This window comes from Pinus tabuliformis, chromosome J (genome assembly GCF_031772625.1).
Source record: "Pinus tabuliformis cultivar Carrire ecotype Pingquan chromosome J, CPIR1, whole genome shotgun sequence".
In the NCBI taxonomy this organism is placed as follows: Eukaryota; Viridiplantae; Streptophyta; class Pinopsida; order Pinales; family Pinaceae; genus Pinus; species Pinus tabuliformis.
The window spans coordinates 348,665,628-348,681,699 of NC_142295.1; the positions used below are offsets into that span (position 1 = coordinate 348,665,628).

Below are 16,072 nucleotides of genomic sequence, written 5' to 3' on the forward strand. Positions count from 1 at the left end.
TTAATATTTCAAGTGAAATCCACTAATCTAGCCTACGAAGAAGTAAAACACACTTCTCTACCACTAACCAATCCAAAGTACATAAAAGATGGGTTGTTCAAGCCATATGTACAGTAATCAAGTGAAAACAAGCCCTAAATAGAAAGGCTCCTCCACCAAAAATAAGGGAGAAAGGTGTCCTCAAGGTGCAACATCTAACCTCCAAAGACTTCTCCAGGGTGTGGGTTCCTCATAATTTGCAAAGTCAGCCCTCCTAGGTCTGCTCCAAAATGGACCTACGGGCTTCCAAGATGCACGAAACATTAAATTATGAACCAAACCCCTCCAACTCAGTTCCATATGGCATAAACCATTTATGGGGCTAGCAATCTTCTGCAAATAAGCCAAATGGTTCTGGTAGCCCCCCTTGCCCCTCCAAGTTGACATTGTGGTCTCCATTGGTGAAGCACTTCTCCAAATCATGAGTCAAAATATCTCAAAGGGGTCGGCCTTTCCAAATCTCCTCCTGTAACCAGCGTTGGAAGTCAACAAAGGTCAAACTCTCTCTCCTATGGTTCTTCTAGCTTGGACACATCCTTCCAAGGTTGGCCTATCAGATATGCCAACTTTTCTCCAAGAAGATTGTTGGTCACATATATATACATCACAAAGTATCCAAGGTTAAGCACATCTCTTCAAAATGCAATCAACCCAAACTTCAAAATTGGAACAAGCTCCAAACCTTGCCAATGCATGTGCGTGCTCCAATTGTGGATTTCTAGGGCTGAAGGGTTCTACGTGTAACTTAATGTTCTGTTACAGGAGTTCTGACCTTGCTATAACCCTGTAACTTAATCCTCCTGCTGTTATACATGGCTAAAACTGTCCCAGATTTATCATTTTCTTGCCTTTTGTGACATGCTGGTGATGAATTCCTTTGGAAATGATGCCATACAATTCTCCAAATCTGTTGGAAATTACACCAGAGCATGTATCATCAGCTTGCTGTTTGAAATGTTGAGTGCCATCCCTTCAATCTATCTCTCATGATGCTGGGCTATTGCTTCAATCCATCCTTTGTTAGAGTAGCTTCAAAAAAAAACTGCAGCTTTACCTAAGCAGGATTGTATATCATATACTCATTGTATATCAAATCACTGTTTTTAACACCTGAAGGTACAGGGTGTCCATGAGTTACATTCTTATCCACGCTCTTTGCCTAATGCTTCCCTTTGGGAGGCTTGTCCACATACCTTGCACTTTTCAGCTCATGAACTTCTCCCAATTCCACTTTACTGAGCAGCATCAATCCCATGGGATTCTTCTTATGTGTGCAACAACACTACGCACTCTTGCTCACTAGGTCTGCAAAGTAAAGACCATTGCCAATCAGATATCCAGTTGTTGTAGCCTCTGGAGGAGCTATTCAAAGTCCTTGACTCAGGATACCAAAAAAGCTCATCATACATGAACCATGCCATCTACTTTTCTGTTCTGCAACAGCAACAGTCCACAAACATGCCTCCTTTGCTGCATTTACTCATCAATATGGCACATGCTATCTCACTTCAAACAATTTTTAATAACATGGTATATGATGTATGCAAGGGCTCTGTTTTACATCATATCTGTAGTGACTTCAAAGCCTTCAAAATGTACTGAATTCTGCCAGAGGAAACGCTAGAAAACTGCTACATATGTTTATCCTGCATCATATTGATTTCTAGACCCGGGTGCTCTTTTCACTATACATATTGAACTGTTTGATCTCCCATTTATACATATATGTCAAAAATATAGACCAGGCCGAGGCTTAAACTTATTTAAAATCATCAACATAAACAGGGCTGACTTGAAGTCCTTAAAATTCAAATTTTGCACCAGGATCCTCAAACATAGCCCTGTTCTCGTGTCGTAATTGTTGGAGAGCTGATGAGTTTTCTTCCATAGATCTTGGAGTGACAAGGAAAAGGTAGGGCTTCTGGAATATTGCACATTTTGGCTATAACCAGGATGAAAGTCCTAAAACCTTTCTTGGGAGCATCACATCAAAATTCTGATCTAGGATGAGTGGTGCTACTGCAGTACATCTGTGGATAAATATGGGTATACCAGCTTGAAACCATCATGTTCAGCCTTTCAGGTAACATAGGCAATCATCAAACCCAATGAATTTTTTTGAGGTAGTGCAGTACATTGGCCAGGCTTATAATTGTTTCAATTATTTGTTCTCTTACCGTAGCTTTATATTCCTGCCAAGAAACTGCACAGCACTGACACGGGTAAATTGTCATTGTTGGGTAAATTGTTATGTCTCAATTCTAAACATTAAATCATCAATCTGGGGCTCGTAAGCTTTGAGGTGCAAGCACGGGAAATGCAGGATGAGGGCCTAGTCTAATCTATGCTAACAACTAATGCCGGCAAAACACACTTCGGAATCAAATGACAGACTACCACAAGACCTATCACTGGGAAATAAAACCACATAGCCCTTATAAGGGCTTAGGGTTACAATCTTTCATGTATGTATGTTCATGTGATCTATCGTGAGTAGCTTGCTAATGTTTTAATATCCTTCAATGAATTCTTATGGTGAATGGCAAGATCGCAGGAATAAAAGCAAACAACTAAAGAATGCAACCTGCAAGAAACTTGTCATTGGGTGACAAAACAAGAAAGTTGCCCCTGCTAGCACAAGCTAAAATCTTTCACAATGAGTAAACAAAGCGTTCATGTGGCTAATGCTTGAGGCAATTCTCATCCTCACCTTCAAGCGACTCTGTCCTTGTGATTAACAAACACTTGAGAAAAGAACTAGAGTATTCACTCAATACTAAGAGGGCAATCTCCATTGGGTATAACAGGGCTTTAATGGCACCAGTTATGTGTCTTCCACTATAAGGGTTATAGTGTTAGCATAACAAATCAAACCTACTATTACCAGCCATCTCCCAATGAATCCTATCGTATCAGAACAGTCTAATTGGAAAGAGATTCAAAGAAAGACATGAAGATGTGGACTAGTCCTTGTCACACTCTCATAATACTTCTCATTAGAACATTATTTATATATACACATCAGAGGTAAAACAAGACTGAGTTTAAGTACCATGAATATTCAAACCAAAACAGAGTCACTCTACATATTTATATCACAACGGGAATAGTTATGCAAACTAAAATATATACACTTGAATCTGTAATCACCTGCAGTCACAGCATATAATATTATTCCTTAACTTATGATTATAGCGAGGCTGCAAAGTATTACAGTAGCCATTCATCATCAATCAATTGCTTGAAATATAATAAAACAAACATGGAATTCGTTACCTCTACTGCCACTAAGTAAGAAGACAACAAGAGCCAGACTGGTGGGCCCACCCAGTTGGACTCTTGTTGCTAAAGAGAATTACAGGACTGTTAAATCAATAACAACATAACACATAAAACTTGAAATGGCAGTGCTTTTCTTGTTAATCAGCGGGTCAAATTACATTGTAGTCAGCAAGTCTGAATCTAAAATACTACCAACAGCTACCCTTTTTGCCTCCTTTTTCTACCCCTAACATATGAATATGCTGTCTTTTATACATATATTGAAAGCCCAAAGTAGACAGGGTGATTTGGAAAAATCCTCTGTTTTTTGTATAACTAAATTGATACAATCAACAGGAGGTTTGAAATAGCGCAGATCTGGTAGCATCATATAATATTATTCCTTAACTTATGATTATAGCGAGGCTGCAAAGTATTTACAGGAGCCATTCATCATCAACCATTGTTTGAAATATAAATAAACAAGCATGGAATTCGTTACCTCTACTGTCACTAAGCAAGAAGACAACGAGAGCCAGACTGGTGGGCCCTACCAGTTGGACTCCCGATGCTTAGGATAATTACAGGACTGTTAAATCAATAAGGACATAACACATAAAAACTTGAAATGGCAGTGCTTTTTCTTGTTAATCAGCGGGTCAAATTACACTATAGTGAGCAAGTCTGAATCTAAAATACTACCAACAGCTATCCTCTTTGCTTCATTTTGTTGATTTTTAATGTACCTTGGACAAGTGGTTTCCCATGGGTTAGTCTCTACCTAGGGAAAAGTGTCCAAAATAATTCTTTTCCCAAGTGTGACTTTATAAAGTGAAAGTGATTTTATAAGTGGTAAAGTCAATGTTAAATTATAAAGGGAAAAGTGACTTTAGACATAAAGTACAATGTGGGTACTTTATTTAATGGGTGAGTTAAAAATAGAAAGTGAGAATTAAATGCACATTTATTTTCATCCCTTGATCTAAATGAATTTGAGCCATTAGATCTTAGGGTTGCCCAAAAGTCATTTAAGGAAACAAAAGGGGGAAAAGAAAAGAGAGACTACATTCATTCTTCATGAGCAGATTGGAGAAAGGAGGCTGAGAGTTGGAGAAAAGTTTTGAAGGAGAAATTTGTTGCAGCAAGCTGAAGGAGTGATTTCTGGGCAAAGCTGGGCATGGAAATCAAGGCATAGAAGACATCAGAAGGTACAGTACGAACAACATTGAATGCTGTGAGCTGCACACTGTTCGAGAGAAGTTTTTAATTTTTTTTTTTGAAAAAAATCCGTACAGTGGTATCCGTATAGTACATATTTTCAGCTTCAAGTGGGCACGGAAATCAAGGCAAAGTGGGCACAGTTTTCAAGGAGTTTTGCGCTGAAGAGATAAGTTGTATTTTTTCGTTTTGTTTTGTCTGCAAATGTATTTTTCCTGAACTTGAAAGATAAATAAATAAATTTGAAGAGCTCTCTAACAGGTTTTCTTTAGAGAAGATTGAAGGGGTTTTGCCTGGGTCTAAGTTGATAAAAGATCTGTGTGTATTTTTATGTGTGTCGCTGGTCAGGTTATGTCCATATTTATTTTAAGCATGTGTTGACAGTCCCATGTGTTTTAATCTGAAAATTTCATTTTCAGAATTCTATATGTTGAATGTATGTTTATGGGAAAGTGCATTTAACTGAATGGGAGTGATAAGGTGAAATTAAAACAGGGTTGGGATTGTAGGAAACTTTTTTTTGTTTATCAAATTTCAACACCTTCCACCCCAACCCCCCCCAACATATGAATACGCTGTGTCTTTTATACATATAATGAAACTCCAAAGTAGATAGTGTGATTTGGGAGAATCCCCTGTTCTTTGTATAACTTAATCGATACAATCAATAGGAGGTTTGAAATAGCGCAGATCTGGGAAAGAGAAGGCAAATATACACCATGAAATCGTTGCTATGATATCCTCATAACATGGATATGCTCCAGCATAGATCCATCTTAACCACAGATCTAGCAAGAGTTGAGAAGGATCAAATCTCTTGAGGTGAAAACTTATTTTAGAGGGCAAAATTTGAATAAAATGTTTGCACCTCAACAAATTTGATAATATATATCTATGTTACACGGGAACCGCTCCCTAGTGGTGGGAAACTCGTTCCAGTGGTTCTCGAGCTCCCGGAAGCTTTGGAGCTGTATGGGAACGTTCCCTTTTCTGTGAGAGCGGCAATGGGAGCTTGGGAAAGTTCCAGGAGCTTTGAAGATTGTTTTTTTTTGGAGTTCCCACGTTCCCTGGGGTTGGGGAATACAAAGCATGTAGAAAAATATGTTGAATTGCCCACAAAAGATGAGGCTTTGTTGAAACCTTCGCAGGAAGAAAGGCCAAAGACATCCTTAACACCGATATCTTTAATTGAGAAACTGGAGCAATCTCTTGATGGGTTAAGGAAGCGTGTGACACCTCAATGTAAGGGCGATATCTGGGATATCATGTTGATGAGTATTTATTTTTTTGTTTATGTATATGTATTGCAGAAGATTGTGTGCATATTGTATGTCGCAGTCAATGCTTAACCATTAGAGTCGCTTTACTTTTTCTTATAAGAATAACTAGAGAAACATAGGTAAAATTGTTTCTTTGTATTTTTAAGGCAGGTTGTTTCAAATACTGGTCATGTGTCAGAGAACTGATAATGAACTTGACATTTTAATATTTTATATATATAAAAGGGAGAGACTCAGGAAGAGAGACACCCAGAGAATATATTTATATATAAGAGAGATTATATATTTAAATTGATTTTAATATTTGAATATTTTGATTTAATATTAATTTTGATTATTTTATATATATATATATATATTTTTTTTTTCTTATTACCGTTCCCAATTAGCCGTTTCCTGTAAATATTGGGGAAACCTCTAGCCGTTCCCGACACCCGTACCCTAGTTCCCAATGTTCCCATGTTCCAGAAACTCATGCAACATATATATATATATATATATATATGAGACTACTTGTAATTTTTTGTTGTTTATATTGCATTTTTTAATCTTTAAAATGTTTTAACAATAAAAAAATATTTTTTTTCAATTGCTCTATATAATTTATATATATTTTCTTTTTAACTTTAAAATATGTTTTTCTATAAAGTTGATATAAGATTATGTTGTTTCATATGAACATCGAAATATTTTATTTATGGTTGAGAGTGAGAGTGAACTATTTTCACTTCTCCTTAGTATGGACAAAGAGTTAGATTATTGATGTTTAATTATACTTTTAATTAAACAAACCAACCACATATATTCATTTTTGTTTCTTTATTAAATATTTTATTTATGGTTGAGAGTGAGATTATTGATTTTTTATAGGACCTTTAATTAAACAAAGCAAACACTTATATTCATTTTTGTTTTTTAATTATAATTGATGTTTTGTTTTTGTTTTTTTAAATTTAAATATTTTATTTTAAAAGGGCCACGTGTTAGCTTCAAGTTGAAGACGGACATACTTACACATCTATCTCATACTGGGCTGTAGAATGAGCCTCTCATGCCCTAAATCTTGCTGGAGGTACAACCAATGACTGCATCTGCTGGGTCACTCAATACCTACCTACCTAAGCTACCCAGCAATGGAAAAAGTCACACTTCTAGCACAATTATACCTTGTTGGCTTTTGGATAGCTATTGCACCAGGAATCCACATTTAACTGTGATAATGAGACGCAAAGAAAGAATGAGTATGCTGAGAGAGGGTTTACACTAGTGATTAAACTGTTATTTTTAATGGTCCAACGATCATCAACAAAGTGTTCCAGCTAACCCTTTGACCTAATCTATGTCTGTGGTTTACCATGGGTCATAGTCTTCTCAATTTGGGACTCATCAAAGGCCACTAAAGTCGATGGTTATTCAGTCCATGCAGCCACAGAATTACTGCTATTGTCCAAAACTCAATATTGCCTAAAATTACTTATCTAAGCGAAGAAATTTACTGGGATAACACTACAAAACAAGGGATAACAGTCCTGTCATCTGGGTTAATGTCCTATATTTGTCTGGAAGATGTGCTTGAAGTGGTTGATCACCATGCTTTGCAAATTCTTTGTTTTCTCCCTTATTGTGATTGGTGACTCTGGGATATGACAGTTCTGTGTAGTTCTAGGGAATATTGCAATGTAAACTGTGAGTGAAACCTAGAACAAAATTATAAATATCAATCTTCTCAGGATTACCACTTTATCTTGCTAAAAGTTGAAAATATTTTGGAAGTTTTTTGTCCTTTAGAAATCTATCTTTGCCTAACAGTTAATGGTTTTACTGTTTTGGCAGAAGACATCTTGCAAAAACAGAATGATAGGAATGAACAGCAGGAAGGTTCAGATTTAGCAGACTATGATTGCAAAATTGAACGTTGTGAGGAAGCTATGGATGATGCTGGCAGCATTAAGGAAGACATTGTAACTCTTGAAGGAGGATTGGAAATTCCTGCTCGAATCTTTGACAATCTCTTTGATTATCAGAAAACAGGAGTAAAGTGGCTACGGGAGTTACATAGCCAGAGGGCAGGAGGAATAATGGGAGATGAAATGGGTCTTGGAAAAACTATTCAGGTGATAGCCTTTTTGGCAGCTCTGCACTTCAGTGGTATGTATAAGCCCAGCATAATTGTATGCCCAGTAACTCTCTTACGCCAATGGAGACGGGAAGTCCGAAAGTGGTACCCACAATTCCATGTTGCAATATTGCATGATTCTGTTCCAGCATCTTCCTGGAAGAAAAAGAAAGCAAAACAAATAAAGGGCGATGATGAAGATGAACCCATATTAGTCAGTGATGAGGAGGAAGTCCAGCCTGTGAAAGGTCCAAACAAGTGGGATGTTTTGATTAGCCGTATAATAGAATCTCGATCTGGGTTGCTCATTACTACTTATGAACATCTTCGTCTTCTAAGGGAAAAATTACTGGACATGGAATGGGGGTATGCTGTTTTGGATGAAGGGCACCGCATAAGAAACCCAAATGCAGAAATCACCCTTGTGTGCAAACAACTGCAAACTGTGCATCGTATTATAATGACTGGTGCCCCAATTCAGAACAAACTTACAGAGTTGTGGTCACTGTTTGACTTTGTCTTTCCTGGGAAGTTGGGAGTGTTGCCCATATTTGAGGCCCAATTTGCTGTACCGATTGCAATTGGTGGTTATGCTAATGCAAGTCCATTACAAGTTTCAACTGCTTATAAATGTGCCGTGGTTCTTCGGGATCTGATAATGCCCTATATGTTGCGCCGAATGAAAGTGGATGTAAATGCACATCTTACAAAGAAAACGGAACATGTTCTTTTTTGTAGCTTGACTGCGGAGCAGCGAACATCATATCGTTCTTTTCTTGCGAGTTCTGATGTGGAGCAAATATTCGAAGGGAGCAGAAATTCACTTTATGGAATAGATATATTGCGAAAAATATGCAATCATCCTGATTTGCTGGAAAGGGACCACAGTGCTACACATCCAGATTTTGGAAATCCAGAACGCAGTGGAAAACTGAAGGTGGTTTCTCAAGTCTTGAAGGTATGGAAGGATCAAGGTCATCGAGTTCTGATTTTTACTCAAACACAGCAAATGCTGGATATCATTGAAAATTACCTTGTGTCTGAAGGCCTAACTTATAGGCGAATGGATGGATTAACTCCTGTCAAACAACGAACAGCCTTAATGGATGAATTCAATGAGTCTACACATGTGTTTGTCTTTATTCTAACTACAAAAGTTGGGGGCCTAGGAACAAACTTGATCGGGGCAGATAGGGTGATAATTTTTGATCCAGATTGGAATCCTTCCACTGACATGCAGGTATGATTCTGTAAATATTCTATTATAAGTTTATTATGAGGAAGACGGGGAAGATAGGCAACAAGAGTAGCTAGGTGTCCACAATTGAAGTTCCAATCTTTTTACTTAGTCATTTGTGTGCCTTTTTTGTACCTATTTTCTGAGGAAGAAATGCTGGTGGATAAGGTGGGTGGTTGCTAATATTGAATCTTAGTTTTCTAGTTTCTTCTTTATTGTTGAACTGATCATACTTAATGTATAGCTCAGGCAAGGGAGCGTGCTTGGCGTATAGGTCAAACCCGAGATGTGACTGTTTACAGATTGATTACCCGTGGAACAATTGAGGAGAAAGTTTACCATAGACAGATTTACAAGCATTTCCTGACAAATAAGATCCTCAAGAACCCTCGACAGCGAAGGTTCTTTAAATCCAGAGACATGCGGGATCTTTTCACTCTACAAGATGACCTAGGTCAGGATAAAACAGAGACATCTAACATTTTCAGTGAATTGGCTGGAGAAATCAAATTAGATGATCAGTACGAACATCACATGCAAGCAGTATCTTCTGTTCCTGTAGAAGGTGAAAATTCTTCAACTCGTAGCAAGCGTGATGGAGGCCGAGGCAAAGATATGTCTAGAAGTAAAGGGAAAGAAAAGGTTGAACCTAAGGAAGAGGCCTCAAATAAGGATGAATCTGATATGTTAAAAATCTTGTTGGTTAACGGAATTCATGTAAGTGGTGATATTGTTGGAACGCAATTGTTAATTTTTGAAGTAGAAATATTTACAGTTCTTTTTTATTGAAACTATATTTAATGACATGGAGCAAGTTGTGCAAACTGCTCATAAACGCAAACTAGTAAAAGGGCTAAAATCTTTTAATGCATGTTTATCACTTTGTGCTATGCATGTTTATCACTTGAATACTTCGCATCTTCTGCAGAATATGCTGTCTCTCTTTACCATTTTTGAACTTTGAATTTGCATGGTCCAGAGCGCTATGGATCACGATGCTATTCTTGACATCAATGATGAAGAGAAGATGAAGCTTGATGATGAAGCTTCCCTAGTTGCACAAAGAGCAGCTGAAGCTTTAAGACAATCACGGATGCTCAGACGTGAAGATAGCATATCAATCCCGACGTGGACAGGAAGGTCTGGTGCAGCTGGAGCTCCAGCAGATGTAAGGAGGAGATTTGGATCAAAAATAAATGCCCAATTGGTTTCTGCTTCTACTGAATGTTCCAGGATCAATGGAGCAAGTACATCCCAGGGTTCTACAGCAGGCCTTGCTGGAGCCTCCTTGGGGAAGGCCTTGAGTTCTGGTGCTCTTCTTGCACGGATACGGGGTAATCGAGAAAGTGCTATAGGTGCAGGGATAGAGTGTCAGACGGTATCTAGAGCAACCCCTAGGCTGGTGAATGGATCTGAAAGGCCACCAGGAAGCAGCAGGCCTACTACCAGTCGCTTTCCTCCTGTATCTATTCAGCCTGAGATTCTAATTCGCCAGCTGTGTACATTCGTACAGCAGAGTGGTGGAAGTGTACGATCAGCAAAAATTGTTGAGCATTTTAAAGACACAGTTCCTTCTAAAGATATGGCTTTGTTTAAGAAACTCTTGAAAGAAATTGCTGTATTGAGAAAAGAAAGTGGAGAAGGTGAGTGGGTATTAAAACCAGACTACCAGATTGACAAATTTGGTGCTGGTTGATACAGTGAATGTTTCAGGAGTTCTTGAAGTTACAGTTTTCAGTCTCATATATTACTACAGCTACAAGTTGAGACCTCCTGTTATCCGACTAGGTCCTTTTCTGTTCTAATAACGTGTAAATGTTGTGCAATAAGAAAAGTTTTGGAATCCATACTTAATGTGTCTAGAAGACAAATTGGACATCCGTGTTCACGTCTCTAATTATCATTTGACATAGGTGAGCGGTTGTATTTTGGAATACTCACACTAAATCTGGTCTGAACTCCTTTTTACAATTAATTTTGAGAAATTTGAAGGTCACAACTGCTAGTTGGATTTTTGAGATGCACATCATTGTGTCTGCTTATGCTTTTCATTGTTTTGAACGATGGCTTCTTTGTCTTTGTCAAATGATTGGTTCATTAATATATATATATATATATATATATATATAAAAAAGTCATATATAAACCATGTTTTATATATATATATATTATTTTTTAAATATAAATCATGTGGTTTATATTATTACATGCAAAGTAATCTTGCTTAACAATAAAAATATTGTGTCATGTGGTTTATATTATTACATGCAAAGTAATCTTGCTTAACAATAAAAATATTGTGTGAGAGATATATAAAGATTATATGCATATACACTATAAAATATTATTTAACAAAAACTTTAGTTTTTACACAATAAATATGCAGCATATTAATTATGGATTTGTGTATTTAGTGATTATTTTAATTAATCACAATATAAGGAACATTAATATTAAGATGACTATTCACACACACCACACTAAAATAACACAAAATTAATCACTTTATAAAGGTGTTCTATAGAGAGACACATGTTTCACATTGATTAAACAAATACACCCTCAAGGAGAGGAGACACAAAAGTGTTATGTCATATCTAAATGATTTAAAAAAAATCAATTCCTAACTTTTCCCATACCACACTTTTTTCGCTCATGCACAACTCTATAAGATAGAATTCAAAAATTAGACGAGACCATTATGTCCTGGACAACATCGAGATCTCAGGGTTTTTCACATCTGTCAGGGGAAAATGGATCTTCTTGCCCATTCTCACAATCTCAAGGTTGGTGTATGAATAATAATATAACTCTAAGGGAACAAATCTCCACCCTTTCTAGTGACCTTGTCCCTACTTGCATTGGAATGCTCCCACCAATCCCCTTTAGCCTCCCCCATCCTACATCCGTGTGTCTAGTCGCATCTAAGATAATGGTTGATTGGACAACTACCCATGTTCTATATGACAACTAATGAAAGAAACTTTGATATCATCGCATGATATATTAAAATAAAATCAATATTTGATATCATCCTTGTTATTGATATTATTATCTAAACCAATGTCTTATAGTCAACCTATTGATACTATCCTCCAAGACTTTGAAGGGTCTACAATCTTATTGTTAGTTCGTAAAAATATGTGTACATCTATCATTATCATCACAGTGGATATAATATGCATCAAACATATTCAATTTAGGCATTACATTTGGCATCACACATAGGATTTCTTACACTAAACCATGCACAAGCTTGCAAGTGTAATAATGTAACATCCTTTACATAGACTTGCACAGTTTAACACACATAAAACATTATGTATAAAACTGCCTATATTTCATTAAACAAATTAATCATTGTAAGTAAATAGTGAAATCTCACTATTAGTGTATGTCATCTCCAAGTAGTGTAAAGATAAGATGACCATGATCATGTATGTTAGAATTGCAAGGTAAATACAATTACTCGTTGACATGATTACTTATTGACACAAGTTATGTTATTTTATACACATATATAAGACTATTACTCATAGCTACGTGAAATGAACTCGATTTAATCAACAATGACAAGACCTAAATTGGGGTCAAATAGGGGCTCAAAATATAGAGTACTATGTATATGCATGCATGGGTAAGGGGCGTTAAATTTGACCAAGTCAATGTATGTGACAAGAATTTCAACATGCCATAAATAATTTTTGTGTCTATAATATGTAATACATACATGCATGCATACATACTTGATTTAATCAACAATGACAAGACCTAAATTGTTGTCAAACAAGGGCTCAAAATATAGGGTACTATGTATAAGCATGCATGGGTAAGGGGGGTTAAATTTTAATAAGTAAATGTAAGTGACAAGCATTTCAACATGCCATAAATAATTTTTGTGTATATAATATGTAATACATACGTACATGTACATTTGAGAAAAAGAGTTTTGCAATTTTATTTATAGGAAAAATTACATTTGACAGATATTGTAAAACATTCATATTTTGCCTCATAGGTCATGTAGAAAATACCAATAAGAATCCTCTTACATAAAAAACTAACAAATACATCAGGATGGTATTCCCTACTTCCCCAAATAAATTGTTTGCTTCCATAATTTTATAGGCAAAAAATGGTACAACTATCAATCCCTATATGTTTCTTCCATCAACCATGAGATAACTTGGAAAGAAAAACACAAAGTTCAAGTAAGAGTGTGTAATTTTATAGCCAATGATCATAATGTATTCAGATTTTTGCCCTTTTGATATTCTAAGAATTTTTAGACTCCTCAGTCCAATTTGAGTCTTGCTTTTGATAATCCATCCATTGTCTCGTCCCTGTCCAGATAACTATGTGCATAAGAAATATGAGTGAAGGTTAATTATAAAGACCATATATCAAGAAACAGAGGTTATAGAGAGGAATTTCTTAAGGCCAACCTTTGTCTCATCCACTTTATTACAAGCAAATCCCCAACAATTTGTATATGTTGATTTGGTATTTGCGGATCCATCACATTGAAATTTTTAGTCACAAAAGCCTTTACTCATAAAAACCTTCATTAGAGAAATTTTGAGGTCTAAAATGGGCCTCCTAAGGAATATTATAAAATAATAGTGGAAATAATAAAATAAGATTAGATTACCTCATCAAGTATTGGAGGGAAAAAAGAAAACTATTTTTTCAACTCGAATTTTCAACTTATCTCCCTATAATTTTTCTCAAATTTCAAGTGGGAGCACCCATCTTTCATACTTCCGATGCACCTTACCACACGAAAAATTGTGATTGCAATCATATTTTTCATGTACTTCACATTTTTTGTGTAGTAGGGTTCATCGAAAGTATGTAACATTGGTACTCTTTGGATGCAAAATTAAATTCTGCATCCAACGAGTGCTCCCGCTCGAAATTTGAGTAAAATTGTAGGGAGATAAGTTTAAATTACAAGTTGAAAAAGTAATTTTTTTTTTTTTTTACTCCAAAAATGGTGGATCATCCCCCATGGTTGACATCATCATATTGAATCCTATTGGTTCTTATAAAGTTGTTTTTTGTTGGACATTTTTGTTTTGAGGCCCATTTTTTACTTCAAAATTTCTCTAACGAACTTTGAAATTTGTAGGTGTTACTCCATGTTCTAGGGCCAACATCAAAACCAACTTAAGCACCAATTATTCATGGGATTGTTTGTTTCTTAGCTTCTAGATTTGAAAGATATACTATGGGTTATAGGGAGAGATGAAAAACCCCCCTTCTCCCACCCCTTGGGTTGTCCCCTATGAAGCGCCATCAAAGTATGCCTTTCGAAAGTCTCTATAATTTCTTCTTTCACTTATCGTTTAATAGATTGTTAATCTTGGAATTGTGGAAAGATAGATATTACATTTATGCCTTAAACAACACACTAGATAAAGTTTGACGTAAAATATTCTTATCATCAAACTCCCCAAACAATATTTAATATAAGAGCTCTATACCTTCCAATTTTGTTGTTTGTGCACCAGATCATGAGAGCCTCTTTAATGAAATTCCCATCCCATACATTTTTTAGACTTTACAGTTATTCCACTTCATCCTAGACCTACTTTGCATAAGGGCAAGACACAATAATATTCAAATTTGTTTTCTCTTCTTTTTTTCCATAGACAATACCAAGCAAAGTAATTTCCACCACCAAACTTGGAAATCCTCTCTTCCCTTAGTGACTAAAGCTTTATATCCAAATCTTGGGACATAGTCCCCTGTACAGTAATCTGACTAGACAATTGTTCCTTTTCATATCTTAGTCTTACAAAATAAGATTTTAAGTTATCATTGTACCTCTACCAAGCAATTTCATCCTCCTCCCTAAGATCATTTTCCTTAAGAAAAGACAATTTTGTTGCCGTATAGTAGTCCTATCATAGTGAACAATCAATCATAAGGTATAAAGACCCCTATCTCTTAGGTCACGTATGATTTGTAGAGGTAACCAATGAAGTCTCTCATTTCCCATCCATGGATTCAAGCCAATTTGGAGTTTGTCTCCTTTTTCCACTCACCATGTCAACCAATTCCCAACTAGGAGCAATGTTGTATTAACCACTTTCCATATAATTTTGGCATTGTGGATTCTCTTTACAAGATTTCTAACCCATTCCTCCATTGAATTTGGAGCTATGTACTTGTCCTTACTAACTTGATCCCATGGATCAATTATTTGCATTAATCACCTCACATTCTTTGCGGCTAAAGCATTAGAGAAAAGGGAAATATTCTTTAAACACCATCATCCCTATGCCTTGGGAAATGCTATTTTTTTCCAAGATACCAAAACAATGCCTTTTTTTTTCTTGACCACTTGACCAAATGAACCCATAACATAATCTTCTAATCCTTTCCGAAACTACTTTTGGGATCCATGCGAGTAACATTTAATACACTAGAATAGCTTCTAGGACCACTTTCACCAAAACTAGATGACCCCCTTTGGATAACCACCGATTACACCAAGTGTTTAGTTGTTTTCTCCACCTTTGCTATCAACCATTGCAGTCACACTTTTTTTATAGATTTTATTTTAGTTGAAAGCCCAAATATTTCAATCAAACATATAATTCAATTATATTGTACGTGAACAATTGTGTGATTAAGATTGTTACCACATCAAATATACCTAAAAGGATATTGTTGATTTTGCTATATTTATTTCCATGTCTATACTGGATGCCAAAAAGATCAATAATTTATTTGAGCTTCCCAACCACTCTCCTTCAAGCATAACAAAAATGAGGATATCATTTACAAACAAAAAATGAAGCATTATGAAGTATGAGATCCCAGGTTCAAATCCCTCCATTTAGCCTGTGACCCACATGTTTGGGCACGTGTGGTTTCTCTTAGAGGTTATGGTGGTAGCGGTTAGAATCAATC

General features: G+C 36.1%; 1 protein-coding gene across 3 annotated transcripts in view; it reads left to right on the plus strand.

Annotated features, from left to right (window-relative positions):
- The window catches only part of CHR8 (chromatin remodeling 8), a 34,428-nt gene extending 23,253 nt beyond the window's left edge, over window positions 1-11,175 (plus strand). For 2 of the 3 annotated variants that reach the window (XM_089377706.1, XM_089377705.1), the window contains 3 exons: window positions 7,632-9,154; window positions 9,401-9,868; window positions 10,131-11,175. In XM_089377706.1, coding sequence (XP_089233832.1) covers window positions 7,632-9,154; window positions 9,401-9,868; window positions 10,131-10,847 — 2,708 coding nt within the window. In that variant the 3' untranslated portion in view covers window positions 10,848-11,175. The remainder of the gene's footprint in view (window positions 1-7,631; window positions 9,155-9,400; window positions 9,869-10,130) is intronic. The other variant, XM_089377707.1, reaches the window with a different exon arrangement.
- Window positions 11,176-16,072: the final 4,897 nt, after the last annotated feature.